This window comes from Macaca fascicularis, chromosome X (genome assembly GCF_037993035.2).
Source record: "Macaca fascicularis isolate 582-1 chromosome X, T2T-MFA8v1.1".
Classification (NCBI taxonomy): Eukaryota; Metazoa; Chordata; class Mammalia; order Primates; family Cercopithecidae; genus Macaca; species Macaca fascicularis.
Window position 1 is genome coordinate 110,339,617 of NC_088395.1, and position 25,908 is coordinate 110,365,524.

The following is a 25,908-nucleotide window of genomic DNA, read 5'->3' on the forward strand; positions in this document are numbered from 1 at the left end:
CTAAACTTAAAAGTAAAAAAAAAAAAAAAAAAAAAAAACCGCTGGAAGCTACACATCACATTCAGGATAGGACTACCCCTGGGGAAGTGGGAAGGTGAATAGAAATGGAGGGAAGGTCAAGGAAACCTCAATTATCTTCTTTAAAGTTTTCATTCCTTAAAAGAAAGACAAAGTAAATATACCTAAATGTTAACAACATTGAAATCTGAGTAGTAGAAACACTGGTGTTTATTATATTTAATGCCAGGGACATTGTAGGTACACAATTAATATTATTTGTTGAATGAGTATGCTTTTCTGTTTTAAAAGTTTCTCCAACATACACAATTCTCAAATTAACAGAAAGTGCTACAAGAGCAAAGAAAAGGGAATGAAGTGAGGTGGGGAAAGCTTGAGAAATCCTTTTGGAAAGAGTGATTTCTGATCTATATAGATCTATACCACCATACCTGGGGTGCAAGTAAGACATAGTTCTACCTCCATCTTACCTTAATGCTCTAAGGTTCTGGGTGAGTATCCAGAAAATGATCTTGAACGTTTAGTCCTTTCAAGTAACTACCGGATCCTCAATTTTCTCTTCCAGTAGACACTGGGTGGTGCTATTGTCCAAAAATTCCTCCCTATCACGGATTTATTATTTCAATCCATATACATCTCCACAACCAATGTGTCTTATGGACCAAAGTGCTAGGGATTGGGGATATAAAGGTGAATAGCTTCAGTTGTTCTGTGATTATAAACTGATTGCTATCGGGTTCCGTGGCCGAGAAAGTTGCAAATGTGACTGTTACATTTTATAGGAGAGCACTACTGTCACAGAAATGTCCAGTTGTAGGGGTGAATGACCCTGAATCACCCACCCTCATCATGAGCACCCCTACTCCACGACCTGGCCAAGGATTAGAGCAGACAACACCGAGCCCCACTTCCAACCTACTGTTAGGTTTTCATAGCGTCCTTAGGCCCCAGTGGCTATAAAAAGCCCAGAGAGCCTAAATACCGGTCATTCGGCTTGGACCTCGGTGTTCCAGATGTTCTGAGCTCACTGGGCAAGATGTGTCTGCTTATTGCAAAGGCCTCTGTTATTGTGAAGGAGTGAGTGTACTTTGGATGAAGGGAATGTGGACCCTCAGGACTAAAGCAGTGGGAGAGGCCAGGGAGGTGGGGCCTGGGGAGGCGAGGTCTGCTCTGACGTCACCAAGCCCCAGATCTTAGAAGAGATGGTGGGCGCAGGCTCTGGAGGCTCAAGCCGAGGAGGCGAAGGAGGAGAGTCCGGAAATCCTCAGCCAATCGGAGAGGGCTGGGGCGGCGCCTGCTACAGGGCTTAGTACTGCAGGGCTCTGCGCGGGAACGCTAACCTTGTGCGGAGCGAGCCTGGGTGTCAGCCCAGCGTACGGCCTTTCACGAGTCTTCAAGCTTTCAGGTGAGGACCCGCGGCCTTGCAGGAGCCAGAGGACCATGGGGACGGGAAGGCGTGGGGGTCGCGAGGCGGGAGATGCCGCGCCTTCGGGTGCCAGAGGGGCTGGGTATGGGGCTGGCGTTTGGCGTCTGCGCTGCCGCCAGGCCCGGCGAGTCCGAGCCTTTGTCTTCCTGGGGCGCCGCCTTCTGCGCGCGATGCCGAGCCCTCCCGGGGGCCGGTCTCTGGAAACAAGGCCCCGGGGCGGGGGTAGGGGACCCTTAAAGCGGCCAGTCTGCGGATGAGGAGTTTGGGGGCTGCCCGGAATGGGCGCTCTGGTACTGGGCCCTGGTTCCTTTCACCCCCGTGGCTGTTAGACTGGGCGTCCGACAACGCTAATAGTTATTTGAAAAAGTATGCAAACTGCTCCTGACAGACAGGCTTATGCGCCCGGCCCTGCTATTATTTATTTGTTAGTTCCAGTTTCCCAGCTCCGAGCTTGGCGTCTCATCGCTTGGCAGAGGAGGGTCTTAGGGTAACCTCGACGGAGTGGAGGCATGTTCGGCACTTCTCACTGCTTGGGGGCCTCTCCATTCTACTCCAGGGACTAGACAAAAGTGTCTTGCTCCACCAGGGTGGGGCCAGGCTTGCTCATGAAAGCTCTGCCTGGGATATCCTATTGTCTCTTCTGAAGAAACTCGGGACTTTCACAGGGCACCAGCCATTTCGTCAGGTCCGCAGCTATGCACCTCTGAGCCTCATCTCCTCCCTCTCTGCAGAGAAAACATGGTGAAAGAAGACCCACTTCTATTTGGTTTATTCCATTCTAATGAAGTCCTGGGTCTGATCCTAGTTAGCTGTCCCTTCTTACAACGTTTACAAATCAGTGCCACAAGGAGCTATTATGAGACGTGTATTGTAGTGCCTTAATGTACTGTCGTCTCTGGGGATTTAAAATAGAAAGAAATTAGTACAACTTATCTCACTCTTTTTTGTGTGCTGCTCCCCATCTCCCAAGAAAAATGGCAAAAACCAAAAGTAAATAGCAAGTGAAGATGCTCAAATGGTGCTATGTTCTGTTACAAAATAATTACCTGGTTAAAGCCAGTCTTTATTTTTTCTTCTATCCCTGTCTGGTCTTGTGCTTCTATCACCTCTATTTTATCCTTGCTGTGATTTTAAGAGTCAGACATATTGGCTCTGGGTTTCTAGAACATCTTGGTTTCTGGCGCGTTCTGATCCAATGGCATTTACTGCCTATCAGAAACGGCTAATGATGAAATTATTCTAACAAAAATGTAACTTTTCTAGTATCTGTTGCTGTTTTTCTGTTGAAAATGAGCGGGTAGACTATACATTGATAGGAAATGTGAAAATTTTTGCTTGTGACCCCTTAGTCCGAAGACAGTTCTGCCAGGTAAGTTTTCTTAAAAATGTTTTTTTCGTCCGGGCGCGGTGGCTCACGCCTGTAATCCCAGCACTTTGGGAGGCCGAGGCGGGCAGATCACTTGAATCCAGGAGTTCGAGACCAGCCTGGCCAACATGGTAAGACCCCCGTCTCTACTGAAAATACAAAAATTAGCCGGGCGTAGTGGCGTGTGCCTGTAATCCCAGCTTCTCAAGAGGCTGAGGCAGAGGAATTGCTTGAACCCAGGAGGCGGAGGTTGCAGTGAGCTGGGATCGTGCCACTGCACTCCAGCCTGGGCAACAGAGCAAGATCCTTTCTCCAAAAAAAAAAAGTTTTTTCTTTTCAGGCTTTCTTCTAGTCAAGATGAGTGATAAACCAGACTTGTCGGAAGTGGAGAAGTTTGACAGGTCAAAACTGAAGAAAACTAATACTGAAGAAAAAAATACTCTTCCCTCAAAGGAAAGTAAGTCATGCGGGGTTCTATTGGAAGCAAACAGTAGAGAAAGTTAATAGGTTCAGTAAATAAACCTATCTTCTAGTAAATTTTTTACACAAAGTAAGCAATAATTAGAGTACCATGGTATTTAATGCAACAGTTAAAACTATCAAATAGTTTTCTTCTGGTTCTCACATGATGGGCCCAGTAGTGATGGGGGAATAAAAAACTAGTTTCTTGTTGGAAAATTATTAAAAACCACATTAAAACCAATCTTGGAATATGGGATGTAGCACTAAAAAACACTTAGTTTTTATCTACTTTTGGGTATTTGGCATTTTTCTACATTTAAAAATTGAGTCCATAATATTATCCCTAAAGAACCCTGTAGACTGCAGTTTTGGCTTTCTATATCTGATGACAAGATAAGGTGAGAACAATTTAGATCTTAGTATACTTAAAGCTCTCAGATTCAAGAGATCGGTTCTGTCCTCTGGAGTTACAGCCTGCTGGAGAAACTCTAAGCATATTCACAAAAGCCAAGGGGCACCTTTTGTTATGTCAGTTTTATTTGAGAGTTGCAACATTAGTTAAAATTATCTGAAAGTGTATAATTTTCTAACTTAATGGTGACAGATAAATCTGAAGAAAGTACTTCACTTACTCCTCAGTCTTCAATAATCTGAAAAAATGACAACAGCATTTGGAAAAACAAACCCTAGAGTTGATGTAGTTTCTAGTTGGTAGTTCAGGTGCTTAATGTGCACACGCATGCACACACACACCCCACTGTGAGTTTTGTGGTTAATGCCTTGGCATTCTAAATTTAAAACATGTATGGCAGCCTTCAATGACTTACAAAGAGCTCTTTTGGAAGAAGCTGAACTTAGTTTTAGGAAAATACTTTTGTAATTTTTTGTTTCTTTTTTCCCCCAGCTATCCAGCAGGAGAAAGAGTGTGTTCAAACATCATAAAATGGGGATCTCCTCCAAAGAGCAGATTTCAACATTGCCTGACAGTCTTGGTTTTAGGCTTTTTTTTTTTTTTTTTGTAACCCTATGTGTTTGTAAAGATTTCAGACATCTTCTGATTTCTTCTCACCTATATTCCCTGGCTAAGAGATCGGGGTAGTGAATGTTTCCTTAAGTTCCTTTCTAAACTTCGGATTGGTATGTAAATTCCAAATGGCAGATGCTGTCAATAATCTTGCCATTGATGACCTTTGTGTACGTAGTCCTTGCACCTCATACAGGATAAGCCAATTTTAACTTTCTACAATGGTTGCCTCAATTGTTTCATAATCTTCATGAAGTTGCATCATTTGGCAGCTTATAGTTTATTTTCACTTCCAATGTAGCAATAAAATAATAAATATTATCGTTATTGTGTGACTCTTGTGGTTCATTCTGGTGGTATTCTAAGGAATGAAATGTACACAAGGCTACCTTTTCACCCAAACAAAATGGTTGAAGGAAAACTTTTAGCAGATTGTTCCTGGGGGGAAATATTCAATTCCGTCAAGGTCCAGTGAGTCCTGACTTGGGGATGGTAGGTGCTTTTTCTTTAGAGTTGGAATCACAGAGTTAGAGAACCTTGGGAGAGAAGGTCATGTGGACTAACCTTCTTATCTGAGAATGAGGAAATGAAAACACAGGGTCTGATGTAATCTGCTCAAGGTGAATAAGGGTTGGAATTCAAGCTAGGCTCTCTTGCCTTCTGGAAAGTCTTTTTTCAGCTTAATGGGAGTTAACATCCAAGACTGAAGTTGGATGGAGAAAGGGGCAGGAGGCACTTGCTAACACACCATATTAAGCACATGACATCTAATGACCTGTAGCACTGAACTTCTGGTATGGTTTTTCTACTGAACAGAATTTGCTGTTTTATGAACTAAACATTTCTGGTGTTCATGGTGAGCATAAATGCTATGGACTGAATTTTGTCACCTGTGACCTGCCGATTCATATGTTGAAGCCCTAATCCCTAGCGTGATTGTATCTGGAGATAGGTTGTTTCAGAAGTAATTTAGGTTATAAAGTGATAACAGTCAGGGCTTAATCTGATAGGATTGTGGCCTTACAAGGAGAGAGAGACCAGTCTCCAACATGCAAGGACACAGCAAGAAGGTGCCTGTCTACAAGCCAGGAAGAGAGCCCTCACCAGAATCTGACCCTGCTGGACGTCAACTTGAGATTTCTTGAATCTAGAACTGTGAGCAAGTAAATTTATGTTGTTTAAGTCATTTAGTATTTTGTTACGGCAGCCTGAGTTAATACAGTAAGGAATATATATAATTGCATGCATTTCAATTCCCGCCTTTAAACAATACTTTTTATCTCTTTTTAAAAATTATTATTTTAGTTTTATGACACAGGGTTTTGCTCTGTTGCCCAGGCTGGAGTGCAGTGGTACAGTCATAGCTCACTGCAGCCTTGACCTCCTGGGCTCAAGCAATCCTCCCGCCTCAGCCTCCCTAGTACCTGGGACTACAGGTATGTGCCACCACAGCCAGCTAATGTTTTTGATTATTAGTAGAGATGAGGTCTCACTATGTTGCCCAGGCTGGTCTTGAACTCTTGGGCTCAAGCAATCTGCCTGCCTCAGCCTCCCAAAGTGCTGGTATTACAGGCCTGAGCCACCATGCTCAACCTACTTTAATCATGTGTATAAAAACAAATAACCTATAATCCCACCAATTAGAAGTATTAGCCATCCATACTTGTGATCTATTAATGTACATATCTTCCTACAAAGATGGATTATACCATTCATACCTATTTTCAACCTCAAGTATTATCTTACCTCCCCCTTTCTCTTCTTTCTTTCTCTTTCTCTTTTTCTTTTCTTTTCTTTTTCCTTTTCTTTTCTCTTTTTTGAGACGGAGTCTCATTCTGTTGGCCAGGCTGGAGTGCAGTGGTACGATCTCAGCTCACCACAACCTCTGCTTCCCGGGTTCAAGCGATTCCCTTGCCTCAGCCTCCTGAGTAGCTGGGACTACAGGGGTGCACCACCATGCCTGGCTAATTTTTGTATTTTTAGTAGAGACAGTTTCACTATGTTGCCCAGGCTGGTCTTGAACTCCTGATCTCGTGATCTGCCCTCCTCAGCCTTCCAAAGTGCTGGGATTACAGGTATGAGCCACCATGCCATGCCTTACCTCGCCCTTTCTAAGGGCTCACATCCTTAAATAACCAGTAAGATTACATGAAGTGGAAGCTGTTTTCTCTGCTGTAGCTTAAAGTTGCAAAAGCAAAACAGTAGGTAGGTCAACTCTGATCAAGTGCCAATGAGGTGACACAGTCACAGGGCTTAGTGTAGCCAGAGGATTTGAGCCTTGGAAGTAACCATGTTAGTCACCAATACCTTATCTCCTGCCTGAGGCATTGTCCAGTAAAGTCACTCAGCCCCTTGCAGTGGTATGCTGTTTACATTGTGCCCAAATGTGCCTCCCTGTAGCTTCTATCCAATAGTCCTGGGATTGTGTGCTGGAGACCTAGAGACAATAGTTAATCCATCCTCCAGAATTTGAAGTCAGCTGTTCTGTGCCTGTCCCTACACCTCCAAGTCTTCTGCAACTGACACTTCTCAGATCTTTCAGACCCAAATTACATAGATGGGAAACCATCCTGGTTACAGATATGCTCAGATTTGCTCATTACCAGGTCCGTGAATCCTGATTCGATCATCCAACACAGTTGCTCCCCTTTCTGTGTTGTCATTTGCAAATTTGATAAAGATGCTATTCATTTATGATAGATTCAGCAACCTCTCCATTTGTACATTAATGCAGCTCAAAGGAAAGCCTGAATGTTGTCAGGTGACCTGGGATTGAACAATAACTCCTAGTTAGTTGCATCTGGTAGCCATCCTTTTCATTAAAGTCTTGATTTGCACCCTGGATAGTGTAAGTGTTAAACTGAGTGGGAGCAGATGAGAAGTGCATAGTGGGAGGTGAAAGACATGTAATTACTAAGTGAATACTCATACACAAATGAGATGGGAAAAACTCCAGTTGCTCATCTGCAACAGTTTTGCCCCACGTTTCTCAAGTATTTAATGTTGGGCTACTATTCTAGTCACTAGGTTTACTTGTCTTTTGAATTAGGGGGAGATTTTTTTCTAAATAAGCAAAGATTGAGATTTATGTCCCTGAATCCATCTATTATCTGCAAAACTGGCAGTACCAGGGCTTTGTTGTTGCAGTTGCATTTATAGGGAAAGGAAAAGGCTGGAGTTAAATGATTGTCTTCTTTTTTTTTTATTATTATACTTTAAGTTCTAGGGTACATGTGCACAACATGCAGGTTTGTTACATATGTATACATGTGCCATGTTGGTGTGCTGTACCCATTAACTCGTCATTTACATTGGGTATATCTCCTAATGCTATCCCTCCCCGCTTCCCCCTCCCCACAATAGGCCCCGGTGTGTGATGTTTCCCTTCCTGTGTCCAAGTGATCTCATTGTTCCATTCCCACCTATGAGTGAGAACATGTGGTGTTTGGTTTTCTGTTCTTGCGATAGTTTGCTGAGAATGATAGTTTCTAGATGCATCCATGTCCCTACAAAGGACACGAACTCATCCTTTTTTATGGCTGCATAGTATTCCATGGTGTTCTTTTATTCATTAACATCCTTTGAAAATGACTGGTTAGTGGCTTTACACCTTTATTCTGTCAGTGTACATAGGCAGAGACGACCTTAATTACTAAGAACAGAAAAGGATGAAATGTCAGAAAGAAAAAAATACTGAAAATTTAAAAAGAAAAATCAGCCAAATAAAATTTCATGCCTAATTCATCTCTGCAAAGGATAAAAAAAGTCTCATTTAGTATCATGACTTAAAATTCCCATGAAACTCTGCAGGCCAGTGAGTTTTATAAACACTCCTAGAATGTAACTAATGCATGTTCATACCTAATGAGAATATCTTGCCTTTGGAGTCTTTTTAAAATTTTTTTTTAAAATTTTACTTTAAGTTTGGTATACATGTGCTGAACATGCAGGTGTGTTATACAGGTATTCATGTGCTATGGTGGTTTGCTGCACCTATCAACCCGTCATCTAAGTTTTAAGCTCTGCATGCATTAGGTATTTATTTTAATGCTCTCCCTCCCCTTTCCTCCCAACCCCTGACAGGCCCAGGTGTGTGATGTTCACCTCCCTGTGTCCTTGTCTTCTCATTGTTCAGTTCCCACTTATGAATGAGAACATGTGGCATTTGGTTTTTTGTTCCTATGTTAGTTTGCTGAGGATAATGGTTTTTGGCTTCATCCATGTCCCTGCAAAGGACATGAACTCACTCTTTCTTATGGCTGCATAGTATTCCATGGTGTATATGTGGCACATTATCTTTATCCAGTCTATCATTGATGGGCATTTGCGTTGGATCCAAGTCTTTGCTATTGTAAACAGTGCTGCAATAAACATACGTGTGCATGTATCTTTACAGTAGAATGATTTATAATCATTTAGGTATATATCCAGTAATGAGATTGCTGGGTCAAATGGTATTTCTGGTTCTATATTGTTGAGGAATCGCCACACTGTTTTCCACAATCATTGAATTAATTTACACTCCAATCAACAGTGTAAATATGTTCCTATTTCTCTGCATCCTTGCCAGCATCTGTTGTTTCCAGACTTTTTAATCTTCACCATTCTAACAGGCATGAGATGGTATCACATTGTGGTTTTGACTTGCATTTCTCTAATGACCAGCCATTATGAGCTTTTTTTTTCATATATTTGTTGGCCACATAAATGTCTTCTTTTGAGAAGTGTCTGTTCATATCCTTCACCCACTTTTTGATTTTGTATTTTTTTCTTGTAAATTTGTTTAAGTTTCTTGTAGATTCTGGATATTAGCCCTTTGTCAGATGGAAAGATTGCAGAAAGTTTCTCCCATTCTGTAGGTTGCCTTTTCACTCTGACAATATTTTCCTTTCTGAGCAGAAGCTTAAATGTGTAGAAATATGTTTGATTCTTGCCTCGGTAATATTCTACCTGTTTGATCTTGGGCAAGTGACAATCTTTTGTGGTTCAGTTTCTTCATCCACAAAAATGGAGAAAATAACACTACTTCACAGAGATCCTGTGAAAGGCAATTAAAGTGTTCCCTGTAAAGCGCTTAGAACAATGCCTGGCACAGTTGCCATTCAGTCAGTGGTGACTCTTTTTATTACTATAGCAATGCCTAGTTTTTGAGTGTCAGCTATATGGGTGGTAATGAAAGCGAGTGCAATTAACTGGCAAGGTCAGAAGTAGGGTAAGTTCATTCAATCTTCTGGCTAATACGTGTCATGTGGACTCTGCCAATGTTCTAGGGATTGTTATTTTCAGTAATAATAATTGTAATTAAGTCCTCAACTTTACCATTGAACTGAATATGTTGTTGTCCCCAGTCATATCAAATGGTGAAGAAATATCTCTAAAGAGCCAGGAAAAAACTACTGACATAACTGTCTGGTCACTAATTAAAGGCAAAGGTATTGATTAATGGAATCATGAAAATGATATATAACTGGATACTTACATGTGGAAACAACACTCAGATCTCTGCAGCAATGTTTTGGTGCAGAAAGCTTGTATTAGGGATTTCCAGAGTAATAAAACCAATAGGATATTTATCCATCCATCTATCTATCTATTATCTATCTATCTATCTATCTATCTATCTATCTATCTATCTATCATCGAGATAGATTTATTTAAAGAAACTGATTCTTGTGATTATGGAGGCTGGCAAGTCCAAAATCTGCAGGATGGGCTGGCAGCCTGGAGTCCCAGGTAAAAGCTGAGATTACAGTTTAAGTCTAAAGACCATGAGGCTGAAGACCCATGGGAGAGCTGATGTTGCAGTTCAAGTGTGAAGGCTGTCTGCTGCAGAATTTACTCTTGCTTGGGGGAAGTCAGTCTTTTTGTTCTATTCAGGCCATTATGGAGGGCAGTGTGTTGTACTCAGGTCCATTGATTTAAATGTTAATCTTACCCAAAAACACCTTCACAGAAACATTCAGAATAAAATTTGACCACACATCTAGATACTGTAACCCAACCAAGTCAGGATACCTAAATCTCTATCCTTGCTTATTTGGGAAAAAGTCTCCCCCTGGTTGGAAAGATAAGACAAGATGTAAAATTGGTCATCACATGGCTAAATGTGGATAATCAAGTAAAGACTGTATAATCCTATCCTGAAAATATTCCCCACTCCCTGATTTCCACGCTTTCTCTCACCAGTTTGCAACAGAGTAAACATATGCTCCTCAACTTACAATGGAGTTCAGTCCAGTTAAACCTATCATAAAGTCAAATAATTTTAAGTTGAACCATCCTAAGTTGGAGTCTGTCTGTATTGGACACAAATGTGCAACATGGAATGGCTATGCATATGCTTTAGACAGCTATTGAAACATAGAATTTAGCACAGGAATGGTTGAGTTTGCTAACTGCTGCTTGAAGAAACTCCCATAGTTTCACGAGAAAATCAGGTTCCTTGTATACTTTTGCATGATGCCTAACTTGATGCTTTTGTTGTATACCTCTGAATTGATCACATTGCCCTCAAGGAAAAATCAAACTATGAAAAGACTTGCTGTAAAGGTGAAGCTTACCTCATCCTATCTACCTAATGTATCCATGCCTTGAAGGTGCCATCACTACAATATGAGATGGGATGGCAGAAGACAATGTTCAAGTGCTTGGTTCTGGACTCAGACTGACGTGGATTTGAATCCCTACTCTTTCATTTATCAGCTGTGTGTGATCATTGGACACATTACTTAGTTACTCTGTGTTTTGCCTGCAAAAAATTGAGGCTAAAATATCTATACCACAAAGGGCTATTAGGCAGAGGCAAGGTGATATGCAGACCATGGAGGAAACACAATCTGACATTATCATGGGTTTAACACTGGGACTCAGACAGCTTTGTAGAAAAAGAATTTTTTTTAAAAGTACAGTACAGGAGAGGGGACTGTACCCAAGAAGTCCAGAAGGGTGGTATGGACTAGCCACAGAATTCAGCAATGGGGTCTCATAGGTTGTCAGGGGCCAGTCTCTTATCTAATGTAGGTTCATTCATTTATCTGTTCATTTAACAAACATCTGAGAGCTACTACACTCACAACTTCCTGCATGGTCTAGCTACCATGGAAAGTACAGAGTCATAAATTTGGACATGTTTCAGAGCAAAGGGATGCTATTAAGTATTACTCAGGGTATAGGAACAGCTCCAGCCTCCAGCTCCCAGTGTGAGTGACACAGAAGACGGGTGATTTCTGCATTTTCAATTGAGGTACTGGATTCATCTCACAGGGGCATGTTGGACAGTTGATGCTGGTCTGTGGGTGCAGCCCGACCAGTGAGAGCTGAAGCAGGGTGAGGCATCGCCTCACCTGGGAAACACAAGGGGGAAGGGAATTCCTTTTCCTAGCCAAGGGAAATTGAGACATGCAACACCTGGAAAATCAGGTAACTCCCATCCTAATACTGTGCTTTACCAAGGGTCTTAGCAAAGGGCACACCAGGAGATTATATCCCACACCTGGCCCAGAGGGTCCCACGTCCATGGAGCCTCCCCCATTGCTAGCACAGCAGTCTGAGATCTAACTGCACAGTGGCAGCAAGGTGGGGGGAGGGACGCCCTCCATCGCTGAGGTTTAAGTAGATAAACAAAGCCGCCAGGAAGCTTGAATTGAGTGGAGCCCATCACAGCTCAAGGAGGCCCGCCTGCCTCTGTAGACTCCACCTCTGGGGACAGGGCATAGCTAAACAAAAAGCAGCAGAAACCTCTGCAGATGTAAAAGTCCCTGTCTGACAGCTTTGAAGAGAGCAGTGGTTCTCCCAGCATGGAGGTTGAGATCTGAGAAGGGACAGACTGCCTGCTCAAGTGGGTCCCTGACCCTGAGTAGCCTAACTGGGAGACATCCCCCACTAGGTGCAGACCAACACATCACACGTCACACGGCTGGGTACACCCTGAGACGAAGCTTCTGGAGCAAGAATCGTCCTTTGTAGGGACATGGATGCAGCTGGAAACCATCATTCTCAGCAAACTATCGCAAGAACAGAAAACCAAACACTGCATGTTCTCACTCATAGGTGGGAACTGAACAATGAGATCACTTGGACTCGGGAAGGGGAACATCACACACCGGGGCCTATCATGGGGAGGGGGGAGGAGGGAGGGATTGCATTGGGAGTTATACCTGATGTAAATGACGAGTTGATGGGTGCAGCACGCCATCATGGCACAGGTATACATAGGTAACAAACCTGCACGTTATCCACATGTACCCTAGAACTTAAAGTATAATTAAAAAAAAAAAAAAGAAAGCAACACTCGCTGTTCAGCAATATTCTATCTTCTGCAGCCTCTGCTGCTGATACCCAGGCAAACAGGGTCTGGAGTGCACCTCAAGCAAACTCCAACAGACCTGCAGCTGACTGTCCTGACTGTTAGAAGGAAAACTAACAAACAGAAAGGACACCCACACCAAAACCCCATCAGTACATCACCATCATCGAAGACCAAAGGCAGATAAAACCACAAAGATGGGGAAAAAGCACTGCAGAAAATCTGGAAATTCAAAAAATCAGAGCGCATCTCCCCCTCCAAAGGAATGCAGCTCATTACCAGCAACGGAACAAAGCTGGATGGAGAATGACTTTGACGAGTTGAGAGAAGAAGGCTTCAGTCCATCAAATTTCTTAGAGCTAAAGGAGGAACTACATAACCAGCGCAAAGAAACTAAAAACCTTGAAAAAAGAATGGATGAATGGATAACTAGAACAATCAATGCAGAGAAGACCTTAAAAGAACTGACAGAGATGAAAAGCATGACACGAGAACTACATGACAAATGCACAAGCTTCAGTAACCAACTCAAACAACTGGAAGAAAGATTATCAGTGATTGAAGATCAAATGAATGAAATGATGTGAGAAGAGAAATGTAGAGAAAAAAGAGTAAAAAGAAATGGACAAAGCCTCCAAAAAATATGGGATTATGTGAAAGGATCAAATCAACGTCTGATTGGTGTGCCTGAAAGTGACGGGGAAAATGGAACCAAGATGGAAAACACTCTGCAGGATATCATCCAGGAGAACTTCCCCAACCTAGTAAGGCAGGCCAACATTCAAGGTCAGGAAATACAGAGAACACCAGAAAGATACTCCTCAAGAAGAGCAACTCCAAGACACCTAATTGTCAGATTCACCAAAGTTGAAATGAAGGAAAAACTGTTAAGGGCAGCCAGAGAGGAAGGTCGGGTTACCCTCAAAGGGAAGCCCATCAGACTAACAGCAGATCTCTCGGCAGAAACTCTACAAACCAGAAGAGAGTGGGGGCCAATATTCAACATTCTTAAAGAAAAGAATTTTCAACCCAGAATTTCATATCCAGCCAAATTAAGTTTCATAAGTGAAGGAGAAATAAAATCCTTTACAGACAAGCAAACGCTTAGAGATTTTGTCACCACCAGGCCTGCCCTACAAGAGATCCTGAAGGAAGTGCTAAACATGGAAAGGAACAACCGGTACCAGCCATTGCAAAAACATGTCAAAATGTAAAGTCCATTGGTGCTAGGAAGAAACTGCATCAACTAATGAACAAAACCAGCTAATATAATGACAGGAGGTACAAGGAGGAGCTGGTACCATTCCTTCTGAAACTATTCCGATGAATAGAAAAAGAGGGAATCCTCCCTAACTCATTTTATGAGGCCAACATCATCCTGATACCAAAGCCTGGCAGACACACACACAAAAAAAGAGAATTTTAGACCAATATCCCTGATGAACATCGATGCAGACCAAATCCAGCAGCACATTAAAAAGCTTATCCACCACGATCCTGAAGAGTGTTTTCCAACTTGGTTCCATTTTCCCCCTCACTTTCAGGCACCCCAATCAGACGTAGATTTGGTCTTTTTACATAATCCCATACTTCTTGCAGGCTTTGTTCATTTCTTTTTCTTCTTTTTTCTTTTGGTTTCTCTTCTCGCTTCATTTCATTCATTTGATCCTCAATCGCTGATACTCTTTCTTCCAGTTGATCGAGTCGGTTACTGAAGCTTGGCATTTGTCACGTATTTCTCGTGTCATGGTTTTCATCTCTTTCATTTCGTTTATGACCTTCTCTGCATTAATTACTCTAGCCATCAATTCTTCCTCTTTTTTGTCAAGATTTTTAGTTTCTTTGCGCTGGGTACGTAATTCCTCCTTTAGCTCTGAGAAGTTTGATGGACTGAAGCCTTCTTCTCTCATCTCGTCAAAGTCATTCTCCGTTCAGCTTTGATCCGTTGCTGGCCATGAGCTGTGCTCCTTTGCAGGGGGAGATGGGCTCTTATTTTTTGAATTTCCAGCTTTTCTGCCCTGCTTTTTCCCCATCTTTGTGGTTTTATCTGCCTCTGGTCTTTGATGATGGTGACGTACTGATGGGGTTTTGGTGTAGGTGTCCTTCCTGTTTGATAGTTTTCCTTCTAACAGTCAGGACCCTCAGCTGTAGGTCTGTTGGAGATTGCTTGAGGTCCACTTCAGACCCTGTTTGCCTGGGTATCAGCAGCAGAGGCTCAGTCGAAAATGCAGAAATCACCGGTCTTCTGTGTCGCTCGCGCTGGGAGTTGGAGACTGGAGCTGTTCCTATTCGGCCAACTTGCTCCGCCCCCCCTCAACATTCTTAAAGAAAAGAATTTTAAACCTAGAACTTCATATCCAGCCAAACTAAGTTTCATAAGTGAAGGAGAAATAAAATCCTTTACAGATAAGCAAATGCTTAGAGATTTTGTCACCACTAGGCCTGCCTTACAAGAGACCCTGAAGGAAGCACTAAACATGGAAAGGAACAACCGGTACCAGCCATTGCAAAAACATGCCAAAATGTAAAGACCATCGAGGCTAGGAAGAAACTGCATCAACTAACGAGCAAAATAACCACTTAATATCATAATGACAGGATCAAGTTCACACATAACAATATTAACCTTACATGTAAATGGACTAAATGCTCCAATTAAAAGACACAGACTGGCAAACTGGATAAAGAGACAAGAACCATCAGTCTGCTGTATTCAGGAGACCCATCTCACATGCAGAGACATACATAGGCTCAAAATAAAGGGATGGAGGAAGATCTACCAAGCAAATGGAGAACAAAAAAAAGCAGGGGTTGCAATACTAGTCTCTGATAAAACAGACTTTAAACCATCAAAGATCAAAAGAGACAAAGAAGGCCATTACATAATGGTAAAGGGATCAATTCAACAGGAAGAGCTAACTATCCTAAATATATATGCACCCAATACAGGAGCACCCAGATTCATAAAGCAAGTCCTTAGACACTTACAAAGAGACTTAGACTCCCATACAATAATAATGGGAGACTTCAACACTCCACTGTCAACATTAGACAGATCAACGAGACAGAAAGTTAACAAGGATATCCAGGATTGAACTCATCTCTGCAGCAAGCAGACCTAATACACATCTACAGAACTCTCCACCCCAATCACACTTATTCATTCTTCTCAGCACCACATCACACTTATTCCAAAATTGACCACATAATTGGAAGTAAAGCACTCCTCAGCAAATGTACAAGAACAGAAATTATAACAAACTGTCTCTCAGACCACAGTGCAATCAAACTAGAACTCAGGACTAAGAAACTCAATCAAAACCGCTCAACTACATGGAAACTGAACAACCTGCTCCTGAATGACTACTGGGTACATAACGAAATGAAGGCAGAAATAAAGATGTTCTTTGAAACCAATGAGAACAAAGATACAACATACCAGAATCTCTGGGACACATTTAAAGCAGTGTGTAGAGGGAAATTTATAGCACTAAATGCCCACAAGAGAAAGCAGGAAAGATCTAAAATTGACACTCTAACATCACAATTAAAATAACTAGAGAAGCAAGAGCAAACACATTCGAAAGCTAGCAGAAGGCAAGAAATAACTAAGATCAGAGCAGAACTGAAAGAGAGAGACACAAAAAATCCTCCAAAAAATCAATGAATCCAGGAGTTGGTTTTTTGAAAAGATCAACAAAATTGACAGACCGCTAGCAAGACTAATAAAGAAGAAAAGAGAGAAGAATCAAATAGATGCAATAAAAAATGATAAAGGGGATATCACCACCGACCCCACAGAAATACAAACTAACATCAGAGAATACTATGAACACCTCTACGCAAATAAACTAGAAAATCTAGAAGAAATGGATAATTTCCTGGACACTTACACTCTTCCAAGACTAAACCAGGAAGAAGTTGAATCCCTGAATAGACCAATAACAGGCTCTGAAATTGAGGCAATAATTAATAGCCTACCAATGAAAAAAAGTCCAGGACCAGATGGATTCACAGCTGAATTCTACCAGAGGTACAAAGAGGAGCTGGTACCATTCCTTCTGAAACTATTCCAATCAATAGAAAAAGAGGGAATCCTCCCTAACTCATTTTATGAGGCCAACATCATCCTGATACCAAAGCCTGGCAGAGACACAACAAAAAAAGAGAATTTTAGACCAATATCCCTGATGAACATCGATGCAAAAATCCTCAATAAAATACTGGCAAACCGGATTCAGCAACACATCAAAAAGCTTATCCAACATGATCAAGTGGGCTTCATCCCTGGGATGCAAGGCTGGTTCAACATTCGCAAATCAATAAACATAATACAGCATATAAACAGAACCAAAGACAAGAACCACATAATTATCTCCATAGATGCAGAAAAGGCTTTTGACAAAATTCAACAGCCCTTCATGCTAAAAACACTCAATAAATTCGGTATTGATGGAACGTACCTTAAAATAATAAGAGCTATTTATGACAAACCCACAGCCAATATCATACTGAATGGGCAAAAACTGGAACAATTCCCTTTGAAAACTGGCACAAGACAGGGATGCCCTCTCTCACCACTCCTATTCAACATAGTGTTGGAAGTTCTGGCTAGGGCAATCAGGCAAGAGAAAGAAATCAAGGGTATTCAGTTAGGAAAAGAAGAAGTCAAATTGTCCCTGTTTGCAGATGACATGATTGTATATTTAGAAAACCCATTGTCTCAGCCCAAAATCTCCTTAAGCTGATAAGCAACTTCAGCAAAGTCTCAGGATACAAAATTAATGTGCAAAAATCACAAGCATTCTTATACACCAGTAACAGACAAACAGAGAGCCAAATCAGGAATGAACTTCCATTCACAATTGCTTCAAAGAGAATAAAATACCTAGGAATCCAACTTACAAGGGATGTAAAGGACCTCTTCAAGGAGAACTACAAACCACTGCTCAGTGAAATAAAAGAGGACACAAACGAATGGAAGAACATACCATGCTCATGGATAGGAAGAATCAATATCGTGAAAATGGCCATACTGCCCAAGGTAATTTATAGATTCAATGCCATCCCCATCAAGCTACCAATGAGTTTCTTCACAGAATTGGAAAAAACTGCTTTAAAGTTCATATGGAACCAAAAAAGAGCCTGCATCTCCAAGACAATCCTAAGTCAAAAGAACAAAGCTGGAGGCATCACGCTACCTGACTTCAAACTATACTACAAGGCTATAGTAACCAAAACAGCATGGTACTGGTACCAAAACAGAGATATAGACCAATGGAACAGAACAGAGTCCTCAGAAATAATACCACACATCTACAGCCATCTGATCTTTGACAAACCTGAGAGAAACAAGAAATGGGGAAAGGATTCCCTATTTAATAAATGGTGCTGGGAAAATTGGCTAGCCATAAGTAGAAAGCTGAAACTGGATCCTTTCCTTACTCCTTATACGAAAATTAATTCAAGATGGATTAGAGACTTAAATGTTAGACCTAATACCATAAAAATCCTAGAGGAAAACCTAGGTAGTACCATTCAGGACATAGGCATGGGCAAAGACTTCATGTCTAAAACACCAAAAGCAACGGCAGCAAAAGCCAAAATTGACAAATGGGATCTCATTAAACTAAAGAGCTTCTGCACAGCAAAAGAAACTACCATCAGAGTGAACAGGCAACCTACAGAATGGGAGAAAATTTTTGCAATCTACTCATCTGACCAAGGGCTAATATCCAGAACCTACAAAGAACTCAAACAAATTTACAAGAAAAAAACAAACAACCCCATCAAAAAGTGGGCAAAGGATATGAACAGACATTTCTCAAAAGAAGACATTCATACAGCCAACAGACACATGAAAAAATGCTCATCATCACTGGCCATCAGAGAAATGCAAATCAAAACCACAATGAGATACCATCTCACACCAGTTAGAATGGCGATCATTAAAAAGTCAGGAAACAACAGGTGCTGGAGAGGATGTGGAGAAATAGGAACACTTTTACACTGTTGGTGGGATTGTAAACTAGTTCAACCATTATGGAAAACAGTATGGCGATTCCTCAAGGATCTAGAACTAGATGTACCATATGACCCAGCCATCCCATTACTGGGTATATACCCAAAGGATTATAAATCATGCTGCTATAAAGACATATGCACACGTATGTTTATTGTGGCACTATTCACAATAGCAAAGACTTGGAATCAACCCAAATGTCCATTAGTGACAGACTGGATTAAGAAAATGTGGCACATATACACCATGGAATACTATGCAGCCATCAAAAAGGACGAGTTTGTGTCCTTTGTAGGGACATGGATGCAGCTGGAAACCATCATTCTTAGCGAACTATCACAAGAACAGAAAACCAAACACTGCATGTTCTCACTCATAGGTGGGAACTGAACAATGAGATCACTTGTACTCGGGAAGGGGAACATCACAAACCGGGGCCTATCATGGGGAGGTGGGAGGGGGGAGGGATTGCATTGGGAGTTATACCTGATGTAAATGACGAGTTGATGGGTGCTGACGAGTTGATGGGTGCAGCACACCAACATGGCACAAGTATACATATGTAACAAACCTGCACGTTATGCACATGTACTCTAGAAGTTAAAGTATAATAATAATAATAATAATAAAGAATGTTGAATATCGGCCCCCACTCTCTTCTGGCTTGTAGAGTTTCTGCCGAGAGATCTGCTGTTAGTCTGATGGGCTTCTCTTTGTGGGTAACCTGACCTTTCTCTCTGGCTGCCCTTAAGATTTTTTCCTTCATTTCAACTTTGGTGAATCTGGCAATTATGTGTCTTGGAGTTGCTCTTCTTGAGGAGTATCTTTGTGGCATTCTCTGTATTTCCTGGATTTGAATGTTGGCCTGCCCTACTAGGTTGGGGAAGTTCTCCTGGATGATATCCTGAAGAGTGTTTTCCGACTTGGTTCCATTTTCCCCCTCACTTTCAGGCACCCCAATCAGACGTAGATTTGGTCTTTTTACATAATCCCATACTTCTTGCAGGCTTTGTTCATTTCTTTTTCTTCTTTTTTCTTTTGGTTTCTCTTCTCGCTTCATTTCATTCATTTGATCCTCAATCGCTGATACTCTTTCTTCCAGTTGATCGAGTCAGTTACTGAAGCTTGTGCATTTGTCACGTATTTCTTGTGTCATGGTTTTCATCTCTTTCATTTCGTTTATGACCTTCTCTGCATTAATTACTCTAGCTATCAAGTCTTCCACTTTTTTTTCAAGATTTTTAGTTTCTTTGCGCTGGGTACGTAATTCCTCCTTTAGCTCTGAGAAGTTTGATGGACTGAAGCCTTCTTCTCTCATCTCGTCAAAGTCATTCTCCGTTCAGCTTTGATCCGTTGCTGGCGATGAGCTGTGCTCCTTTGCAGGGGGAGATGGGCTCTTATTTTTTGAATTTCCAGCTTTTCTGCCCTGCTTTTTCCCCATCTTTGTGGTTTTATCTGCCTCTGGTCTTTGATGATGGTGACGTACTGATGGGGTTTTGGTGTAGGTGTCCTTCCTGTTTGATAGTTTTCCTTCTAACAGTCAGGACCCTCAGCTGTAGGTCTGTTGGAGATTGCTTGAGGTCCACTCCAGACCTTGTTTGCCTGGGTATCAGCAGCAGAGGCTGCAGAAGATAGAATATTTCTGAACAGCGAGTGTACCTGTCTGATTCTTGCTTTGGAAGCTTCCTCTCGGGGTGTACTCCACCCTGTGAGGTGTGGGGTGTCAGACTGCCCCTAGTGGGGGATGTCTCCCAGTTAGGCTACTCAGGGGTCAGGGACCCACTTGAGCAGGCTGTCTGTCCCTTCTCAGATCTCAACCTCCGTGTTGGGAGATCCACTGCTCTCTTCAAAGCTGTCAGAGTCCTTTGTGTCTGCAGAGGTTTTTGCTGCTTTTGTTGTTGTTTAGCTGTGCCCTGTCCCCAGAGGTGGAGTGTACAGAGACAGGCAGGTTCCCTTGAGCTGCTGTGAGCTCCACCCAGTTTGAGCTTCCCAGCAGCTTTGTTTACCTACTTAAGCCTCAGCAATGGTGGGCGCCCCTCCCCCAGCCTCGCTGCTGCCTTGCAGTTAGATCGCAGACTGCTGTGCTAGCAATGAGGGAGGCTCCATGGGCCTGGGACCCTCCCAGCCAGGTGTGGGATATAATCTCCTGGTGTGCCCCTTTGCTTAAAGCACGGTATTGGGGTGGGAGTTACCTGATTTTCCAGGTGTTGTGTGTCTCAGTTCCCCTGGCTAGGAAAAGGGATTCCCTTCCCCCTTGCGCTTCCCAGGTGAGGCGATGCCTCGCCCTGCTTTAGCTCTCGCTGGTCGGGCTGCAGCAGCTGACCAGCTCCGATTGTCCGGCACTCCCTAGTGAGATGAACCCAGTACCTCAATTGAAAATGCAGAAATCACCCGTCTTCTGTGTCACTCGCGCTGGGAGTTGGAGACTGGAGCTGTACCTATTCGGCCATCTTGCTCCGCGCCCCCCCCCCCCCACCGATTTTTCACGCATTCTTCCTCTGAGAACTACACATTGTCAACTCTGCTTCAATCTATATATGTGGTGCAGTTTGTTCCATGGGAAATAATTGATTTCATTTGATAATTTTGCAGGTAATCACTTCACTACATAGTCATTTCTATCAGTTCGATTCCCAGGCCTCCGTTTATAAGGATTAGTCAGATCGACGTTATTTTTGTAGCTAAGTCTCTTAATATTTTCACTCTTATTCTCCCCAGAGAATTGGTGGAATAGTCCACATGTCCATTATGTTTGATTTGGCAACATATAAAATGACATTCTTGATATAAACATCTTACCTATTTAATCCTGTTTTTCGAACATGTCTCATATACAGAATTCTTTTCAACACACAAATTAGGATGCAAAGAGAGTACACGAAATAGCCAAGTAGAATTTTCAGGAAGCATCTCACTATTCCAAGATCTTGAGCAATGAAATTACTGTTCTGATTGCTTCAGATTTATCCAATTCTTTTCCTTTCTTGTGCATAAACTCCTGTTTTTAAAAACACAAACTTTTATCAGTTGCAGTTGTGCATCTTTGGATGATGGGTGTGTCCAAGGAGAATGCCAAGCCCCATTCTCCACTCATTTCACCACAGAGGAACCTGCAGCCCACGAGCACAAGCATGGAAGATGACTGGGACTGAAACAGTATGTGCGTTCATTGGTGTTGCCCTATTACATGGAAGAGGGACAGAGAATGATTTTTGCTTGCTCTGTGACTCTTTGCTCACTTGCTTTCAAATGTGGTGATTTAGAGATATGAATCTGTAGCTGGTAGTGGGGCATGTCTCTTGCTCCTTGCAATGACTAAGAAAAAGATGATGAGGCAGTAAGAGATCTAAGAAGATCCCTCCTTTCTCCTCCTGGGATGTCAACGTTAATATTAATGTGAATGTTAATACAAAATAATTTACATTGTGTTGTCTTCTTGGCCCAATGGGTGTGTGTTTGTTTTTCTATATCTATATTGCTGAGGTTCAAAACAGTTGTGACTTTCCAGTTACTTTTTAAAAAGTATTATTTATATCTAGCACTCACTTCTGTGGAGAGAATACATACTGTGGGATTTCAATCCTTGGAAATGTATGGTACATTGCTTTAAAGTCCCGTATTTGTCTATTGTATTGTTGTTATTAGTACTTTCAAAATAAGTTGTAAATTCCCCTTTGGAGTAGGATGCCGACACCCGATTAGGATGTCAAGTCAAGCAAATGATAAAACGAACCCTGGATAATCTACAAAACCAAATCCTTCTGCAGCTCATAATAACGTGATAAAACCCTGGCAGGAGAGACCAACCACAGAGGATTTCACCTGTGGCAGAACCGCAAGCGCTCAAGAGAAAGAATGTGGGCAATGCAAGATGCTCCAGAGAGCTTCCGTGAACAGTGCAGGTGGAAAGAGGGGAACGATGGCTGATCAAGGAGGCCATGGAGAAATCTGTTTTTCATTTTAGGCCCAATGCTAACTAACTGTGCTGGGCCATAATACCTCCACAGCTCACCTGCAAATAGATAAACTAAGGATTTAGGGCCACTGACCCACCTTATCAGGATTAGGAGTTATTTTTGAATTTTAAGAAAAATCTCATAAAAGTTTTCCAAAAAGAATAAAAAAGCTTGCTTCCAAAAGTGACTGAAAAAAATCTATCACAAAATTAGCTGCAATAAATGTCCCTGTGTGGTGCTTTGAGATGGTCTTACACATCCCTCACAAAATTATGGAAGCTGAAGCCTCTTTTCAGAGCTGTTTGCCTTTGCAGGGATTAAAAAGTAACTGTGGAGTTGTTTGAAAAACACTGCATTCCCCTCAATCACTTTATTTCTATCAGGCTCATTGGTGCTGCATGAACTTGCCAGAAGTTTTCCATAGGACATGAAAATGTTCCACCAAAGAATGTTAATACTTGCATACTGTTCTTAAGCACTTAGTCTCATGAGTAGTCATTTATGTAAACATTGAATGATTAGGACTTTCTTCTTGTGTGTTGTGTTTGTAAATTCAGAAAGTATACGGGAACGTTAGTGAAGTAATGTTTAAAATCCACCATAATCCAGCTGTGGAATGCTGACTGGAAGTGTAAGGGTGACTGACATAGACAAATTATAGGCAAGGGAGAGGAGAAATGGGTCTTGACATTGAAGACTGGAATGGGAAATGAATACATCTGATTATTTATCTCTGTGGCTGAAGGTGGGTAAAGGGCAATAAGTGAGCATCGGTGATCTAATGGTGTGTTTTGGTGAAAGAGGCACTAAAGGAATTGGTGTGCATCATGTAAATAACAAATTATAAGCATCATACCAAGGAAAATAGTAGTAGCAGATCGTGGATACCCTCATTAAATTTTGTCACCATGACCCGTATCAAGGAATTCCCATGGAAATACATGACTGAGGATTCAAACATATTATAGAAATACTAAGTTCGAAATTTTTTTAAAAATAAAATATACCCCTCTCAATATCCCAGTAATTAAAGATACTCTTCCAACTCATTAGTGTTCATCTGGGTCAACTGTTTTCCAAGTTATAATTTTTTGTTAAAAAATAAAAATAAAACTTCATGACCTTCAACTGTACATCACTGAGAAGATGGGAGCATCCGACGAGAGGAGTTGAAATCCCACTCTACACTGGATCACTGGAGGGACACAGCCACTGAGCCACAGCCATTGGTTCCACGTGTGCTAAGGGACCCAGCCAAAAAAAGCATCTGTCTGGGTGTATGTCCTTCAAGACTAAGGAGGAAATTTGTGTTTACATTCTTTCTGGGAGCTTCTTTTTCTGATCGTTTGGTCACAGTCTTGGAGGTTGAGAGATCTGAATTTATAGCTATGAGTGGAAATGTCTTCTGCCTACTCCATCAATAAGACAACAAAGGGAGTCAAATGAAAATCGAGAGATAAAAATGATTCTCTCTTTTCCCATCCCCAGTTTGGTCTCCAAGCTATTTGAAAGTTCAGGTAATAAAATGTTTTTTTCACCTCCAAGTACATGAGCCTGACAAACAAAACCCACCACGTTTATGTGGGAGGATAAGAATCCCACCCCAGTGTAGTGGCCAGCACAATGGGTTTGGTGCTCATTCTTGACCCATCACAGCCTTTCTCCTCTTTGATTGTGGCCCTCACTTCTGGATAAGCGGGGAATAAATGTGTGGCGGGGAGGATGAAGCTTGAAAGAGTGGCATTTATTCTTTCACCTTATTATGAAGGACCACCGTCAAACATCTGGGGTCACAGGCCAAATGGGCTAGCACCTGAATAGGGCATTAGTGGAGCACAAAAGCGCCTTGAATCCTCTTCACTTGCATCATCAATCCAGTCCCTGCCATGCAGCATCTCTCTGATGTGTGTGACAGGCCGGTCCTACACCTCATGGGCCTGCTACTACTTCCATGATTCTTCTGAAATCCTGAAATATGTCCATCATTTAACTAACTGTGCTCCCAAATCTACACAGAGGCCCTGGTGAACCACATGTGCTTTGGGGGATTGATGTTAGGCAAGGACTATTTGGTGGACCGGATGCTTGTTGAGGTATTTTGTCATGAACCAGGGGGAATTTTGTGTTAATGAGGAATAAAGTACATAATTACTGTGCTTGCTATAATCCTCGGACTGGCAGAGTGAATTCTGTCCCTTCCAGGAACTTGGTATCTCTTCACAAATACATCATGGGCCTTCCTTACCAGAGTTCCACACTACTCGGTTGAATCTGACACCAGCACCTACGTTGATCTCCCCAGTGTCGCTCCAGTGCCTGGTCCATCCGACATGGCATTAGCCTTTGAGTTTGGCAGCCTGTCACAGTTTAGTAGAAGTAATGATTCTTGAGGTTAATGTACCTCACAGGAAATACCTCGAACTGTAAGGAAATGCATCATTGATTTGCTTCACCTTACTCAGTCTCCATTTGAGCATGAATTCAAATGAAATTGCATAAACAAGTGTTTCGCCTAATCAAACTTCAACGGAGTGGAATGTCTGACAGGCAGAGTTGCCTCTTGTTCTTAACATTCACTGAATTATTTTTATTTGCAAATGTCTTGTTTTGTTTTTATATGCTTTCATTACTCTTGAGTCAATATGCAGGAATTGGATTGCCAGGTCACACGGTAAGTGTCCGTTTAATTTCCAAGGAGCTGGCAAATAGTTTCTGAAGGGCTGTACCATTCTCCATGAGCACTATCAATGCATGGGAATTCCAGTTGTTCCACATCTCTGCCAACATTTGATATGCTCAGTCTTTTTGTATTTCTATTAATGTTATTTTTAACAGTCCAATCTTAACTGTTTGCGTTTATGGGATACAATGTGATATTTTGAAATACGTATTCAATGTGGAAATATTACATCAGGCTGATTAACATGTCCATCCCCTCATTTACCTATCATTTTTCTGCTAAGAGATACGAAATTTACTTTCTTGGCTGTCCTGATTTACACAATCCATTAGTACTGACTGTAGCCATCCTGCTGTGCAATAGATCTCAAAACATACTCATCCTGTGTATCTAGAACATGGCACCCTTTAACTGGCAACTCCCCATTTTCTTCCTCCCACCCTTCCCAACCACATCCCAGCCCCTGGGGAGCCATCTTTCTACTCTCTACTTCTATGAGTTCAGCTTTTTAAGATTCTACCTGTAAGTATGGCGTTTGGTATTTGTCTTTCTGTGCCTGGCTTATTTCATAACTTAGCATAACGTTCCCCGGCTTTATCCACAGTGTGCCAAATGACATACGTTGCTTTTGTAAAGGATGAGGAGCATT

The 25,908-nt window shown here is 41.9% G+C and overlaps 1 protein-coding gene across 2 annotated transcripts; it reads left to right on the forward strand.

Moving 5' to 3' along the window:
• The first annotated feature begins 1,206 nt into the window (after positions 1–1,206).
• Positions 1,207–4,623, forward strand: LOC102133286 (thymosin beta-15A). 2 transcript variants are annotated; one of them, XM_065538757.1, is made up of 4 exons: positions 1,207–1,423; positions 2,875–2,941; positions 3,151–3,267; positions 4,177–4,623. In XM_065538757.1, the coding sequence occupies exons 3-4, from the start codon at positions 3,168–3,170 to the stop codon at positions 4,212–4,214; spliced, it is 138 nt and encodes a 45-aa protein (XP_065394829.1). In that variant the 5' UTR covers positions 1,207–1,423; positions 2,875–2,941; positions 3,151–3,167; the 3' UTR covers positions 4,215–4,623. The 2 variants fall into 2 exon arrangements, with proteins under 2 accessions (XP_065394829.1, XP_005594313.1); XM_005594256.4 differs by lacking the exon at positions 2,875–2,941.
• The last annotated feature ends 21,285 nt before the right edge of the window (positions 4,624–25,908 follow it).

What these genes read in the sequence shown, in the direction of transcription:
- LOC102133286 (XM_065538757.1), top strand. Translation starts at nt 3,168, where the DNA reads ATGAGTGATAAACCAGACTTGTCGGAAGTGGAGAAGTTTGACAGGTCA. An exon ending in TACTCTTCCCTCAAAGGAAA is followed by an intron (nt 3,268 to 4,176) that starts GTAAGTCATGCG and finishes TTTTTCCCCCAG; the next exon opens with CTATCCAGCAGGAGAAAGAG.